The 17,414-nt window shown below is 36.8% G+C and overlaps 1 protein-coding gene across 1 annotated transcript in view; it reads right to left on the bottom strand.

The window, feature by feature from the left end:
* Nucleotides 1-10,251: 10,251 nt before the first annotated feature.
* Nucleotides 10,252-17,414, bottom strand: part of LOC131434328 (uncharacterized) — a 37,482-nt gene continuing 30,319 nt past the window's right edge. The window contains exons 2-3 of the mRNA XM_058600996.1: nucleotides 11,272-11,945; nucleotides 10,252-11,198 (exon numbers count right to left, since the gene is read on the bottom strand). Coding sequence (XP_058456979.1) covers nucleotides 11,194-11,198; nucleotides 11,272-11,945 — 679 coding nt within the window. The 3' untranslated portion in view covers nucleotides 10,252-11,193. The remainder of the gene's footprint in view (nucleotides 11,199-11,271; nucleotides 11,946-17,414) is intronic.

Genomic DNA, 17,414 nt, shown 5'->3' with positions numbered 1-17,414 from the left:
AAGCAATGCTTGGGAGCAACATGAAACACGATTTTTTATACTGTTACATATAATTGTTTCTAAGTACCAAAAAGACTGTGTACAGCATCCTTTTTTATGACAATTTTCCTCAGACCAATTTTAGCACGGTTCATTTTTGGCAACATAATCTTTCGAATATGGCATATGTAAACCAGATGATACCAGCATTATCGAGTTGGAAGTAATTCCATAATTATATTGATTTAAACTATTTACAGCAATAAATGCAGGAAGAACATGACTTCCATATACCATACGACTCAGTTCGTCGAGATCAGCAAATGCGTGTGTGACAAATAATTTCACTCAATTTTCTCGGAGATGGTTAAACCGTTTTCTACAAACTCAGATTCATATGAAAAGTTGTATACTCCCAAACAAGGTTCCTGAATTACGTTTGGATCCGACTTCTGATTGCGGAACCACAGGATGATATGTGAAACGAAATTAAAATAATGCATTTAATTTTTCTCGTAGATGGCTGAACCGATCTAAAATTCAAATGATATCTAAGAATCATCTATGATTCAAATGAGAGGTCTTAAAATCCTATAAAACCTCTTACTTTTTAGTCAGATCCGACTTCTGGTTTAGAAAATGCAGGGTGATTAGTATAAAAATGTTAATTTCACATAAATTAATCAGGTTTATCGGGTTTGCAGATTTGGATAGTCGATTACCAAATAAATTTATTTCAGTTTGATCGGTATTCGTTTTTGGATTCGGAATGTACCCCTAAATTTTAATTCGCACTACAATTTCTCAAAGATGTCTACACACTCCTCAGGTGAATTTAACTGATTTCGGCTGCACCGATTCTAGAATTCCGGTTCCAGTATCGAATCGATTCTCAAAGCTCAATCATTTTCTCAAAAAAGACCAAATCGAACTTCAAAAACAAATATTACAGGACTTAAGGTCCCATAAAAAATCGGTGAATTTTATCCGATTCTGGAATTACAGATGATGAGTTTATAAATTTTATGTAAATTGTTTGGCGTAATAATTTATGGCCATTCGAATCACTTTGGGCTATGCTAATTCCTGAATACCGGCTCTGGAAGTACCATAAATAATGACGAAAAATTCTAAAGTGGAACTTACTTCGACATCTCATGGAATGTTCAATCGATTGTCACACGCTAAGATTGAAATTCGATATGTTTTGCAGTTTCGAAATTACAGGGTAATGAGTGATTAAAATCTCAATTTGCCGTTTGAAACGACGATAATTAAAATAATGTCATGAGAACTAAAACACCTAAGAATATCCATGCAAAAACACATGCGTATTGATAAAAAAAGGTATCATCTCACTGCTAGGTGGATTAATCACGTTTTTATATATAAGAGGCATTCCACGCAAAAACAGCCACACAAAATTTTTTATTCATCTAACTATTTTTTTTCGGTAAAGAACTCTAAAATATTCGGCACGTATTTTTTATTTCAATATGGTACGTGGAATTTTTGAGGTATGATTTTTTGAAATTTCGCGTTTTCAAAAAAGAGCTTTTTTTCAACAGCCTATACTGTAATATCTAATAAAGATACAAAAACTCGTCCAACACATGAAATGTGCGTCTTTTCCTTATCTTTCAAATAAACGATTCCATGGAACAACCTTCAAAGTTAATATAAAGAAAAGTTAAAAATTAATAAACAAATAAATAAATTTCAAACTTGGGCCTAATTTTTTTTGTTGAAAAAAGAAACCTTAGTTTACAAAAACTCAATACTTCAAGGGTGTCCTGGGAAGAGAAAACTTTCATTTTTAATTCCTTGTCTCCGTGCGGCTCGAAACAAACTTTTTTTCATTATGTTAACTTAGTTAGTTTTTTGGAATCGCTTATTTGAAAGCTAAGGAAAATACGCACGTTTTATGTCTTGGACGAGTTTTTGTATCTTGATTAGATTTTACAGTATAGGCTGTTGAAAAAAGGCGCACAGTGATGTCAAGGTAGCAGAAATCCGAAAACAAAAAATATGTTTTTCCTGCACGGTATTAATTTTTTTGAATTCTCAGATAAGTGAAGGATTACAGTTTAAAGTATAAAAATTTTTGAATAAGAAATAATCTCTCCATATCCTCTCAAAGATAGGGTATTGTAATCTTTCTTCTCATTCTTCCATACAAAATATATGGCGCAATGATGATGTTTTGCGATTAGAGTTCTATATAGGTAGGAAAGGGCTGCCACTGTTCAAAAGTATTTGATTTTATAGCATTTTTTCTCTACCTTTCGAAAACCACTATGCGATCCTGCACATCTCTGCACCTTGAAGGTTATTTTCAATTGTTTGCGGGGTCGACAATAAAAATCACAGAAACAAGGGCTATACTTTTGTAAAGGAAGTCGGTGCGAGTAAAATTTAAATAAACGGCTATGTGATAAATAAAATCAGAATATTTATAAAATACATAACATAAAACACCTGTACAAATGTCGTTATATAAATCTGGCGTTGGAATAAATTGGTACCGTTTTTTTCTGCTAAGTTCCATGATTTAAGTGAGAGTGTCATTGCAGTACCGTTTTTCAAAGTATAGTCCATAGATACGTACTACTTTCTGTCATCTTCCTGGTAATACCATGTTTGAAAAAGTCCTTTTTCTCAGATTCGACGAATGAATCGATCCAATTTTTGGTGTTGTCGTAGTTTTTGAAACTGACCTGACAAGTTATGCGCCATGGATTGGAGCAAATGGCAACCGTATGGAAAAATGTCTAATAAAAAATGGCGACTGGACAGAAAATTACAAAAAAAAACTTAAAATTTTCGAAACATAGAGTCTTGCATTGTCATGTAGCAAAAATACTATACCATGAAGATCTTCATATTGCGTCCGCTTTTCATGCAATGCTCTGTTCAAACACAGCAAGTGTAATATGTATATGGAACCAGTGATGGTGTCACCTAATTTGAGTAGCCTATAAAAAATAGCACCCAGTCGATCCCACCACATGCAGTTTTTCTGTTGTTCGGAATTTTCTTGTAGTTCATATAAAAAATTCCCAAATTTGAACCGCAAAAACCACTTTATGCATGTTTGCTCAGCGTATTTTTTTCGTCATTTTTCATTTTACATAGTTTAATAAGATAATTTAACATAATAAAAATCCACTATTATTAGTAAACCAATAGTATTCAACCAAATTCTGTTTTGAACTTCGTTTATTGAAAAGTTTGTGTTTTTTCGTAAAATCGAGTCGAAAACTTAAAAAAATGCAAAATTCAGAATATTTCCCAAAAAACAATACTTAGTGAAAAACAAATAAAACACACATCACATATCAGAAAATAAACATAATAAGATAAGCCCTTTTGGAGAAAATTGTTGTTTTCAAGGTATAAGGAAAAAAAAATTTTCAGTGTAAAAATTTTTCACACAGGTTTAATCATTATCTGAAACATTAGTGAAAGCTCCAAATCAATCACGAGATAAAAAAATACACAAGTGAATTTGTTAAAAAATTTCGCCATTTTCCGGTCCGTAGCGAACGGTGAATCATGTCGCTTTTAGGTGGATCGACTATTTTTTCATACATTATCAAGATGGAAATATGTTCAGAGACCTCAAATTATTAATAAAAAATCATGCAGCTGACGTTTATCGATGTATTTTCGGTTTTTGCCAACTTTTGTATGGAGAGGCATAACTGTGCGGCAGGTCGGCGGCAAACTCAGCTGGCGTTGGCTCGGCGGCTTTGTGCCGCCGAGCCATCTTGGCTTCGGTTATGTGGCTGCACCACATCCGTTATACAGGAGACATGACCCTTTCAGCGAAACGACTTTCGGCGAAACGACTTTCGGCGAAATGGCTTTCGGCGAAATGACTCGCTCCCCTGGAAAATAAACTTGTTTATTTTTCTCAAAATCAATCTGTATTATTTCGATTTTTATGCAAAGTGTAGTGTTTTTCGAAAAACTAAATACGAGCGTTAAGTAAATCCGATTTTAATTTGTGTGGTCTTCCACTTACAGGATATGTAAACAAGATTTACTTTTTTTTTGAAAAATTGGAACATCTTTACATCTTTTTCTATGAAGGCAATTTTTTGAACTTGAAGGTTTTTCACTTATCACCCTGTAATTCCGGAACGGGGAGTCTTATCTATACCAAGTCTAAAAAATATTCTATGGTACAATAGTACCTTTCATTTGATTCTAAGTTTATTTAAATCAGTTCAGTTACTTCGGAGCAAAGTAAGTGCTTGTTTTGTGCAATTTTTCGCACATTGTTCATTGTCGTTTCGGAACTTCTTTTGAGTCTAGGTTTGAGAAAATTGGTTCACCCGTCACGGTGAAAAGTAAGTGAAAATTTTTCTCACACACGCACACAGACATTTTTCGCATTCAACGAACTGAGTCGAATGGTATATGACACTTGATTCATACCACTAAAATTGTTATTTTTACGTAAAAACAACTTACTTTACTGTGAAGCTTTTACAAAATTTATTATATTTGTTAGTTTATTTGTTTATTTGGAGTAGGGAAAAGCTACTTCAATCTATCACGAAACGTTGTCAAGAAGTTGTTTCTAGGATTACTATCTAATTAGTTTTTTTAGTGAGTTTAGAATTACTATGTTTCATTGAAATTTATCATTTGGATGTTTGTAATCTGTTGATGCAAAACATGAGGAGGTTTTATGCCTGTTGGAGAGCAAGCTTTACAGAAACTAACTCCACCGGGTTTTTTCCTGCTCCAAATAAACAAATAAACATATGGGTGAGTCATAAGTTTTTGATCGTTAATATGTTTTGTTTTGTTTAGCATATCCACGTCATCGGAGATATGATTAGCAATTTGTGATTGAATTTTCAGTAGTGTGATTTATAAGTAAAGAAGGCAAACATCCCTGTTCTGTATTTTGATCAAATCGGAAAATATCTTTCCTGTAAATCGATCGAGTGCTACTTGCTTTTGTATGGAAAACTCGATCGAGAAACAGAATGTAAAGTTTTGCATTCGATCGAAATAAGGAATAGGGGTGACAATTTTGATGCTTCACTCATTCTAGCCTGCATAGTTGACTCTTTCAGTTCAGACCAGAATCCAATTCTAGAGTTGTGTTTAGAAATTCGATTTTTTTTCATTTCCTGATCAAATTTCTCATTCAGTTTCTAGTACAGAATCGAAGGATAGAATTCTGGAAATGAAACTGAATGTCAGAACTTGATTCTAAGCCTGGATTTTGGAACCAACATCTGGGACTGAGATTAGAATCTTGATTCTAGACCTGGATCTGGGCTTAATTTAGGACATAAATTCAGGGCTTGGATCTGAATTTTGAAAATGAATTTTGGATTTAAAATTGAGTTTCAGATCAGACATCAGTTTCAAAATTCTTGTCCGGATTTCGGTATTCAGCTTCAGAATTCCTAAACCGAGTTCAGATTCTGAAGCTCTGAGCGAAATCCAGGACCAGAATTAAGATCCAAAATTCAGTTGTTTTTTTTCCGAATTTAGTTTTAAAACGCATTCCAGAATCCAAATTCAGAATGGAAGTCTGGAATTCAAAATTCAATTCTTGAAGTGAAACCAAACTTTGAAAATTTTTGAGCTAAATTTCAGGGCTGAATTATATTTCCAAATTAGAAAATTGGATTTTGTACCGGAACTCCACAATTCAACTGCAGACCAGAATCAAGGTCCAGAGTTCAATATACTAGGATTCAGGGTCAGAGTTCAGTGCCAAACCATACTCCTGGTCTCAAACCCAATTCGAAAATTCTGTTCCAGAAGACAGGTTCAGTATCCAGTTCGTCAATTCAAATTCAGAATTCAGGTTCAAAATTCAGTTGCCGAGCTCAGTTTAGAAAACAGATGAAGAATCTAGCATCAGAATTTAGTTTCAGAATTGGGATCCCGAATTTTATTCCTGCATTCGGCTCCGAAATTCGGTTCCAGAATTTCAGGTACAGAATTCAGATTCTTTAACATCAAGGAAACCATCCATTTTATTCGTACTCACCTCTTCCGGTTATGTCTCTGACATTATCCATTCGCCTTTCATTTACTTGAAAAACGTCGCCGAAGTACAATGCTTTACTTTATCAACGATATTATTTTTCAACGAATACAATATAAGTCATTGTCTTTTCAACTAGCATTTTAAGCTCCTAACGGCCAGAAGTCGTCAAACATCATTAGAAAAAAAAATTGCACTAATCATATCAAAAATTATCCAAAGAAAATAAACCCAATCATAGAAATAATGATTAGTAGATAAAATATTTGACGAATGAATAAATAATGACTCTGGTACACCCAAACCTCCATGTACGTAAACTTTGTTTTACGTTACCTCTTTAGCGTAACTCTTGTTTTAAGATTGAATCAAAATATAAATGTTTTATTTTACGTCCGTGCGGTTAACTTAGTTTTACAATCTGGCTTTATTCGTGGGTGACGCTGAACTGCTCTAGCTTAACAAAATTGAATATGCCTACGACAATGCTTAATATGTGTGTGTGAGTACAGGGGTGCGCTCATCATAGGGTTGCTCAAAAGTCAAATATTATTACACGCTTTCTTCTTGAACAAGCTAGTACAGCCATTGCCCAAAACGATCCGGTGGGATTACCGCACGACCACTACGAGTTGACTGTGATTTTCCAACTTGTGAGTCCTGTGATCCATGCTCTGGTTGTATATCTAGTGAAGGTAAGGAATTTTGCTCAAGTGTTTTTTCAGGAAGCTGTTCTGTTGGTTCAGATTTAATGTTGTTCGGATCTATTGGGAGGTTTTCAAGCCTAGGTACATCATTACGTGATTCATTCTGGGAGCACTATTATCAGTTGCCTGAGGGCGAAATAGCTTGTAAGGTGGACAGACAACTCTGGAAGGATTCTGATTCGAAAAGTATTTTGTGGCATGATCTTCGAATAAAATTTCACTAGGGTCAGCCTCGTTATTGATTGTACGTGTCATAAATCTTCGGTTACGACGGAAATAATTACCAAAATTATCTCGAACTACGTAAGAACGCCCGTTCACGTCTCTTGTAACCATACCGTAGTGCCATTCTCGCGCGTTCTTTCTGAAAAGAACCCTTTCACCGGGTTGTAAGATTGGAAGCTGTTTCGCATTACGGTCATAGTAGCTCTGTTGAACAGCACGCTTGCGCAGAATCTTTTGTTGAACATAGTTTTCATCTAGCATATTCCTTTTTAATAGTGTCTCCTTAATAGGTAAGCGAGTCTTCACAAGTCTTCCGAAAAACAACTGGCTCGGCGATAATTGCATGCTGGCAACAGGCGTCGTGTTGTATTCAAGTAACCGATACTGAAACTGATCTACCTCTCCGGTTTCATAGCATCGTTTAAGAATATTTTTAGCGATTGCTACTCCTTTTTCCGCGAGTCCGTTGCTTTGAGGATATCGGGAGCTTGAGAACACAAACATAATATTGTTTTGGTTTGCAAATCTTTCACATTCCCGGGAATTAAACGGTACATTATCGCAACGAAACACTGTTGGGTAACCATAGCTGGTGAAGAAACGATCGAAAAGCTTACAAACACTGCGCATAGTTTTGTCTTCTAGGCGATCAGAGCAGATGAATCCCGAATAAGCGTCAATTATTACTAACCAATCGCATCCAAAATATTCATAAATGTCAGTTGAACTCGTTGGAAAGGATATTCAGATGATTCGTTCTGAACGAGTGGCTCCTTTTGATTGTTTCGTCGAAACTTCTCACAGACAGTGCAGTTGGTGGTAATCTCCTTTATGTCATTTGTCATTCCGGGCCAGAAGAACTGTGTGCTCGCTCGAGCTAAGGTCTTTTCAGTGCCTAAATGCGGTGCATGTAACCATTTGCATATGGTTTCCTGAAGTCCAGTGGGAACAACCAAGCGGTGGTCCTTGAAGAGAAGCTCGTTCTCGAAATGAAGCTGATCACGATACTTGTAAAACAATTGGATTAAGGCGTCTAGCTGGTGATACTGTGGCCAACCATTCTTGACGTACTTTATTATACGCAAATAACGTTCATCTTGATTAAGCTTTTCTACGTATAAGTAGAAGTTATCCTGAGACATGCAAGCCTTTTTAACAAGAGCATGCACAACGTACTCAAGGTCTTCTTGAGCTTCCTCAGTATCCATAATTGCAGCTCTTGAAAGGCAATCGGCCACAAGCAAACTTTTTCAGGAGTATACACTAAAGACAGACCAGGATATTTAAGCAGGATTAGGAACATTCGCTGAAGACGAGGTGTTACGTCGTCTATATTTCTCTTGATCAACGTTTCGAGCGGTTTATGGTCCGACTGAATCAAAAACTCTCGACCATAAATAAAAAGTACGGGTGTGTAATGTCAGAGACATAACTGGATATCGTGAATACGAATAAAACTGATACTCTTTCTTTATACTTTCGAATATCAATTAGTTGATCGATTGTGTGAGTTGTGCAAGCTTTCCTTTTTTTCATTACTAGAATTTGAAACGATACTTCTAAACTAAAGTACAGATTAGTTACATTAAACATTCTGACACACAATTAAATATTACGAAATAACCAGTATAGTTCTTCATGATAAAGTGATGGTGGTTCTGAAAGGAACCTTTCATTAATGGTTTCTAAGTCGATGCTATGCATTTTATATAGCAAATCAGCAGAAAGTTCTACTACAAACTACAGATGGTTATAAAATGGGCCGTATAGAGTACAGTAACGTAAAATTTCGCATAATTCTTTGAGAGTATTATTACGGTTCTAAAAAGAACCTATTTAAAGAATTCTGGAATTAGGAACTGGACCAGAGTTTACTAACTAAATTCAGAACTTAGAACACACTCAGAATTCAGTTGTATTTTAGTTCTAGAACTACAATTTCGAAACTGAAATCAGTTCCGGAATCATTTTCTAGAATCCAGTTCAGCACGCAGGTTCTGAATTCTAAACCTATATTCCGGAACTAAAATCTGAAACTTGAAGACGACGAAAAAGGTCTGCTTTCATTGACGACTGCTCCACCTGACGATTGAAGTCCAAATGAGCGCACGACCTGAGCGTTTGAGGTTTGGCACCACGCTAAAGGTCTGCTCTCATTATTGACGACCGCTGCGGTCTCGACGATTGAAGTCCAAATGAAAGCACGACCTAAGCGTTTGAGGCTCTATACCACGCGAAAGGTCTGCTTTCATTGCCGACTGCTCCACCTGACGATTGAAGTCAAAATGAGAGTTGCGACCTGAGCGTTTGATGTTTTTAACCACACAGAAGGTGCACTCTCCGAAGCTGCTCCCACGACGTCTGCTTGGATCCAAAGCACAAGAAGAAATGATCGATTTTCGACCACGGCTCCCCTTTTATACGCAGTCAGTTGAAGATATGTGCCTGACTACCTTAAAATCGTCGTCCTTGCGCGAAAAAGCCAAGCAAAAGTAAAGAGTTTTCCGCGTTGTTTTCAAATTTTGAGAAAACCAAATTTTTGAGTTGTTTGTGGTTATCTCACACTGTTCAAAATATTATCCTAAATTCCTAATCATATTTTTGATGAAATGGTGAAAGAATTATGTTGCTGCCTTTATAACAAGTCGAGATATTTACGATTAAGTTCTGCCCATTCTTCCATATGGCTAATTTTGAAAAGGCACCCCATAGTAAAGTAAGTCGTATTCACGACAAAAAAATGGAACCTTTGGCATGCGAATACCACCGCTAACAATTCCTTTTCGATTTGAGCCCATCGTTGTTCGCTTTTTGTTAACGTTCTCGACGCGTAAGAAACAGGACCATGATCTTCCAGTAAAACGCATCCTAAACCGTCTTTAGAACTATCAGTTTGAATGATGCATGGTTTTTTTGGATCGAAGATTGCTAAGCCAGGTGCTTCAGAAACGGTTTTCAAAAGATCATTCATTTCTTTTTCGTGTAACTCACTCCAGTTCCATGAGCTATCATTGTGTGTCAACTTACGAAGGTTTGCTGATCGACAAGATAAATTTGGAATAAACTTAGCTAGATATTTACACAGACCCAAGAAACGAGTGACATCTGCAACAATTTTTGGTTTTGGCATATCAGTTATTGCCTTAACATCCTTTTCCAAAGGGTAAACCGTTCCATCGCCAATTATATTACCCATAAATTTAACACGATTAGTACGATACTGCAACATGTCAGCGTTGAATTTCACATGATTTTCTTTGGCGCGCTGCATAACTTGTGACAAGATATAATCATGTTCAGTTACATCGTTTCCCGCAATAGCTATATCGTCGAAGTATATTTCCACTCCTTGAATATCACCAAAGATCTGTACCATTCTGCGTTGAAACATTTCAGGTGCATTATTGAGTCCAAATGGAACACGAGCCCATCGAAAGCGTCCAAAAGGAGTCATAAATGTAGTCAAGTCAGAACTTTCTCGATCTAGCTCCATCTGCCAGAAACCACTGCTTAAGTCAAGTACAGTAAAAATATTTTTACCCGAAAGGCGACTGAACAAATCTTGTTGTGTAGGGATTAGATAATGTTCGCGTTTAATACACTGATTTAACGGTTTCGGATCAAGGCAAATTCTCAACGAACCATTTGGTTTTTCCACCACTTGCATGTTACTGACCCAGTCAGTAGGATAGTCAACGTATACAATTACTCCTTGATCCTCCATCCGCTTGAGCTCATTTTTTATTCGGTCATGCAAAGCCAACGGGATTCGCTTTTTGTAGAATAAAGCCGGAATGGAGTTTTCTTTCAGTACTATGGAACACTGGCCAGGAAATTTACCTAACCCCTCAAAAACGTCTCGATATGCATTAATGAAATCGGTTTTATTTTTGGGAATATGATTTGGCAACATAACTCTATTGAGACGAGTGATTAATCCAAAGTCAACGCAAGACTGCAAACCGAGTAACGGCTCGTAATTAGAATCAACAACCAAGAAATCTGCTGTGTGCACTGTACCCATTACAGAATCAGAGCAAGTCAACTTAACTGAACCATAAACTTTTATAGTATTGGAACTATAATCCAGAACGTGAGCATTGTTTACAGTACGTATTGGTACACCAATTAATTTTACAATATCAATTGGTACACAGTTAACATCGGCAGCAGTATCCAGTTTGAATCGCACTTTCTCGTTTCCTACATGATAGTATTTACGCCAGGGCCCTGAACTCACACACCTTTGCTCCGTTGAATTTATTCTATATAAATTAACATTCTTATTAGAATTCTTTACGCGAGCATTGTCGACCTCATCTGTTACACAGCACTCACCTGCGTCACTCCAGTTTATTGACAATACTGATTTCTGCTTGTCCTGTATTCCGGTCGTCACCGATGGCTTCATGTCCTTTCTTTCTTTACGACGACAGCATTTGCTGAAGTGGTTGAACGGTTTTCCGCAATTGTAACATTGTTTCTTAGTAATAGAAACAACATCTCTCCTTTCGTCATCCGGTTGCTTCCCCACAGATTTTACTTCAAGCAGGCTCACCTTACGATCGAGAATAAGTTTATTCTCGGAAGCGGCTTCGAACACCTTACAGGTCTCGACAATTTTCGACAACGGGTCATCTCGTCCATCAAGAAGCTTCAGTTGCAGTTTTTTATCTTGTATACCAATAATTATCCGATCACGCAACATCCTATCAGCATAGGATGTTTGACATTGTTGACATTTAAACTCACAGTATTGTATCTGTGTGCGGAGCTCTGTCTCGAATTCACTGAATGTTTGCCGTTCCTTCTGTGCAATGGTGTTGAATTTAAATGCCTCCATTGCAATATTTTTCCTTGGCAGACAATAATCATCAAACGATGCAATAACGTGTGCAAGTGTGAGTGCTTGCTCGTCCACTACATTTTTAACTGCATCATCAAAATCGGCTTCTTCGTCATCTACAGCGTGATCGCTGGAACCAACACCAAAAAGATTTTCGGTAACCACCCTATCAGGGTACAACGTGTTGAAAATTTCAACACCGCGAGATCCAATTAGCCATAGAAAAGTAGCTATTTTATTTTCTTCACTTTCTTTTATTTTGTTATTTGCGCGTAAATATATTCCGAATATTTGTTTCCAATGGGGCCATTCCTTGGCTAGATTGGCACAATCAAGTGGCTGTGGGAGCCGAAGGTCGAAACCGGACGCCATCATTGATTCACTTTAGCGCTTTGATATAAGTTTATATTTTAATAGCATTTATTTCTCGACAGTCTCTACATACGAATAACAATCATTCTGTAGGCGAATTGAGGTCTGCCACTTCTGACATCATGTTTTAAGATTGAATCAAAATATAAATGTTTTATTTTACGTCCGTGCGGTTAACTTAGTTTTACAATCTGGCTTTATTCGTGGGTGACGCTGAACTGCTCTAGCTTAACCAAATTGTATATGCCTACGACAATGCTTAATATGTGTGTGTGTGAGTACAGGGGTGCGCTCATCATAGGGTTGCTCAAAAGTCAAATATTATTACAACTCTTTTCACGAACAAAATCTCAAATAACGTAAACTTTTTTTACGAACCTACATGGTAAAAAGAGGTTTTTGCATACAATGAAAATCATTTCCGGCTCATTTATATTCCAAGGAAATTACTACAGTATGGGTATTTTCGGAATGGGTTTTATGAGTAGATGTCGGAAAACGATGTTTGAGGGGGTTCTGATTTCCAACATGGCGACTTCCGGTTTATTGATATTCCTTGAAAACCAGAATTCCAAGATGGCATAGCTTAGTTTCAACAATCTTGATAATCTGAAACTAATTTGTCTGGTAATTTAATCTTTTATAAACTAAATCCGGCTATAATGTAGATCTCCCGCAGATATTAGACTACTGCTTCAAAAATGTAAGCTCTTACTAATGAAAACCGTTCCGAAAATATGCATATGGTGAAGGTTCGAACCATTAGAGAAATATCGACACAAATTGTAAGGGTTATCAAGGAATAACCGGAAGCCGCCATTTTGGATTTCAGAACGACCTCAAACATCGTCTTCCTACATCTACTCATCAAACCCGTTCCAAAAATACCCAAATTGCAAAAGTTTTCAAGGAATATCAATAAACCGGAAGTCGCCATTTTGAAATTCAGAACCATCTCAAAAATCGTTTTCAGACATGTATTCTTCAAACCCGTTCCAAAAATACCAATAAGTAAATGTTTTCAAGGAATATCAATAAACCGGAAGTCGCCATTTTGAAATTCAGAACCACCTCAAACATCGTTTTCTGACATCTACTCATCAAACCCGTTTCGAGAATACCCATATTTTGATGGCTTGTAAGGAATGTCGTTGAACCGGAAGTTGCCATTTTGGAAATTGATGCGACCTAGAACATCCTTTTCCTGCAAATACTAATAATTTTTGTTACATAGTTAACCATTTTTTTATACATATCCAATAATATACATACAAAGGAAAAACTTTTTTTACGTTGAAAATTCCAAAAAACGTAAACTTTTTTTACGTCATAATTCGATTTACGAAGTCCCAATTTTTTTCGTAAATGGAGGTTTGGGTGTACTAGGTTCTGAGTCGAGTTTCTTGATCTGCAACTAAATCCGGGAACTAAATTCTGCTCCTGAATCCACCACAACGAGTTGCTTAAGGTGTACTGGGTAAAACGATCTGCTCAGTCAACTGCACACACTAAAATAAATGAAACGTACCCCTTTTTTAATGCGTTGTAACGCGTAAATGAAACTTCACTCATTGCACTAATTTTGAGTTGTTTGTGGTATCTCAAGTTACTAAAAAAAATTATCATAAATTTATGATCGCATTGCCAAAAGCATGAAGCAAATAGTATATTGTTAAGTACAACAACAACTTCCGCAAATCAAAGTGCGCTTTACGAGATCAACTAGCATGCACGATGCATTCCACGTGATGCGTAATTCAGTGAACACAGGACGTAATATGACATATGAAGCTCTTCACTTCACTCTTCAGAAGAGTGCAGATTAGTTTTGATTTGTAGTTACTATCAATAGGTCAGACAATTCTTGTGTTATATAAGTTCTAGATGGAAACTTGAAAAAGGAATCTTCATGCCGATTCAAATCGCCAACACAACGAATGAGCTCTAGACTAAGCAGGAACGAAAAACGATCCCATGTAAAACAAACTAAAAAAAACGACGGCAATGTTGGCAGCTTCCGCAAAATTGAATAACATAGCGGCGATATGTTCTATTGACCCAAATTTATCCGAACAGAGTGACGCATTGTGCTCACTCAGGACTATCAGCACGGCCCTATCCAAAGGAGAACCAAACAAAAAACAGTTGAAGAACGCCTTCACTGGTGAAGAAATCGACATTCCGAACAATAACATTTACAGTGCTGTCAAAAGTACCCTGCCATCCAATTTCAGTTTTTTCCCCCATTCTTTTAGGCTCTTTACACACTTTGTGTTTGCTCTATTCAAGAGCGCTTGGTAAGCATTCGGATTGCGGATTTCAAGTTCATCTCTTCTCGGTCCGCACAACGGCGTACCGTCCGATGTTGTCGGAAAGTACCTCACTCGATATTTTATTGAGTGGCCCAACAAGTTGGGAGAGTTTTCCGTCTCTAATAGAACCCACCATCGAACCGAAGGAAACTACGAATCGTAACATTCCAAGGATTCGATGTTTTTCCACTGACACCGTTGGCACTCACGAGTTCATCGACGAAGAGCCAGTACCCGTTCAGCTCTCTGCTCCATAAAAGGATTTGACATTCGGCAGGAGAGAGAGAGAGAGTGAGAGAGAACGGTGAGAGTGTAGGCCGCTATTCACCGACGAACGGTAGGCAACGTGACGTGACGTGATTACAATGGACTCTCGGGTACATAAGTGAAGGGTACTCGAAACATAAACAGCTTGGTTTGAACTAATTGGAAATTGATTTCGATGTTTGAATTGTTTGTGCTTTTAAGGTACTTTGGCGAGATTCGTTTTTTTAATAAAGCCTAGGAGAGTGGTAAAGCGATGAAATTTTGGTTGTTCGGTTGGTGGATGATGGGATGATGAGTGTTCAACTGCAAGCGATGACTTTTTAGTGTATTCTTGGCTCGATTCCGTGGTTTTGAGACTATACGACGCTGGTTCCGCAAGCTGGTTGTAAATATGGATAGTGCCGTTTTGAAAGTGAAGAAGCTAGAGTAGAAAAAAATAAAGGCTCACTTGATTATTATTCCTCAGCTCATGGAGAATCAAATTTGTTTAAAATGATTTTTCTCTTAGAGATAACGTTTCTCGAAATGAGATTCGAATTTCGACTCATCAGTTCATAACAGTTTATGTTGAACTGCTATGCCACCAAGTAGTTCAACGTGAACTGTTAGACACCGACGAGTCGAAGACGAAACGTAAATGAAAACAAATTTGGTTATTTGCATCAAACTAGGCTAATTTCTGGTCAAAGTTGTTTGATTTTGCCACTGCTTTAGCAAACTAAGGATAATCTTTTCTAAAGTTATCATATGAGTGAGTAATTAGTTTTTTATCGTAAATATTATCTGTTTTGTTTAATGTACCCACATACTTTTTTCTCCACGTCATCGGAGATATAATCAGCAATTTCTGATAAAATTTTCAGTAGAATGATTGATAACTAGGTAAACACTCCTATTTTGTATCTCGATCACATCGGAATGTTTTTGAAGATTTTTGAGCTAAATTCTGGATCTGAATTCTAGAACTAAATTTCGGGGCTAAATTCTGTATCCAAATTAGAAAACTGAATATTGTACCGGAGTTCTGTAACTAAAATTCAGTTGCACACCAGAATCCAAGTTCAGAGTCCAGTGTTAGGATTCAGGCTCAAAATTCAGTGCCGAACCATAATCCTGGTTTCGAATTCAGTTCCGAAATTCTGTTCCAGAGCTCAGGTTCAGAATCCAGGTCGACAATCCAAAGATCAGAATACAGTTCTATTATTCAGTTTCAGAATTCAGATTCAGAGTTCAGTTTCCGAGGTCAGTTTAGAAATCAGTTGAAGAATCTAGCATCAAAATTTTGTTTCAGAATTGAGGTCACGAGTTCAGTTCCAGCAATCAGCTCCGAAATTGAGTTCCAGAATTCCAGGTACAGAAAACAGATTCTTTAATATCAAGAAAACCATCCATTTTATTTGTATTCACCTCACGTTACGTCTTCCGGTTATTTCTCTGACATTACCCACTCGTTTTTTTTAAACTCGAATAACTATTCCTATTTCATTATTTTTACGTTTCGTCTTTGACTCATCAGTGCAGAGCAGTTCAAATTGAACTGCTTAGTGCTAAACTCGGCAGTTCAATTTGAACCGCTAAGCAGACGTAAAGTTTCTGCTATTTACAGAACACTTTTTGTTTTGCAACGAAGTGCAATGTCTTTTCTGACGTGCCGAACGAAAACGTGTTTTCGACTATTTCTGGCCGATGCAGGTATGGTCATTTAGGGGTTAGCCAAATTTTGTGCTAGGGCACATAACCGTTTTCATTATTTTTACGTTTCGTCTTTGACTCATCAGTGCAGAGCAGTTCAAATTCCTATTTGTTTGGACTAAAACGGAATAATTCAACGAGAAAATAAGCTCCTTGAATTTTTCGTCTTTGAATCATTATTTTGCATGAAAAATTTGAAATTTTGGCGGGTGGGTAATGTCCAAGCCATAACTGGATGACGTTAATACTAATAAAACTGAAACACTTTTTACAAACTTCAAACTTTCAAGTTTTGCCTAGATCTTTGGGAACATTTTAGTGGTTCATAAAAGAACCGATTTGAAAAATTTCTCCGATGTTTACATCTGTTGAGTACTTTTGCCACCATTTTTTAATCAGCACCAGATCCTGGATTTCGGACACTTAAGAACTGGAGCTGTACTGAAGAACTAAATTCGGTTGCAAAATTCATGTTTGAAATCCCGATCAAGAATTTAGCTCGTGAAATTTGTTCTAGAATTGTGTAACTGAATAAGGATCCAGTTTCAGAATTTATTTCTAGAATTCGTTTTTGTTCCAGGAACTAGATCTAGCATGCATTGTGAATTCTGAAGTTGAATTCCTGATTGAGAATCCTGAAGTAGAATTATGTGAATCAGAATCAGGGATACGAACTCCTAACTTTAGTAAGTGCACTTGATTCCAAAATCTAATCAAGAAACCAGTTGCACAAATATCTGGTGTATAACTTTGCTTCCGCCGTTTTCCGATGGGTGGCTGGACCGGCTGAGGATGGTCAAAATACATAGATGATAATACCTTTGAAGTGAGTGTGTACAGTGCCTAACGAATTGTCATCGCCGTTTCAGTGATAGTTGTTCTTGTTTTCGTATTATTCACGCTCGAAAATGTCTGTTTATGTGCTCAATTCTCGCCATTTACGGGAAGTTTTACTTTTCTGTTACAATTCGAAAAAAAAATTCAAATGAAGC

The sequence above is a fragment of the Malaya genurostris genome, chromosome 3, assembly GCF_030247185.1.
Source record: "Malaya genurostris strain Urasoe2022 chromosome 3, Malgen_1.1, whole genome shotgun sequence".
Taxonomy (NCBI): domain Eukaryota; kingdom Metazoa; phylum Arthropoda; class Insecta; order Diptera; family Culicidae; genus Malaya; species Malaya genurostris.
The sequence above is the reverse complement of the archived record's forward strand: the minus strand, read 5'-3'. Positions and strand labels throughout refer to the sequence as shown.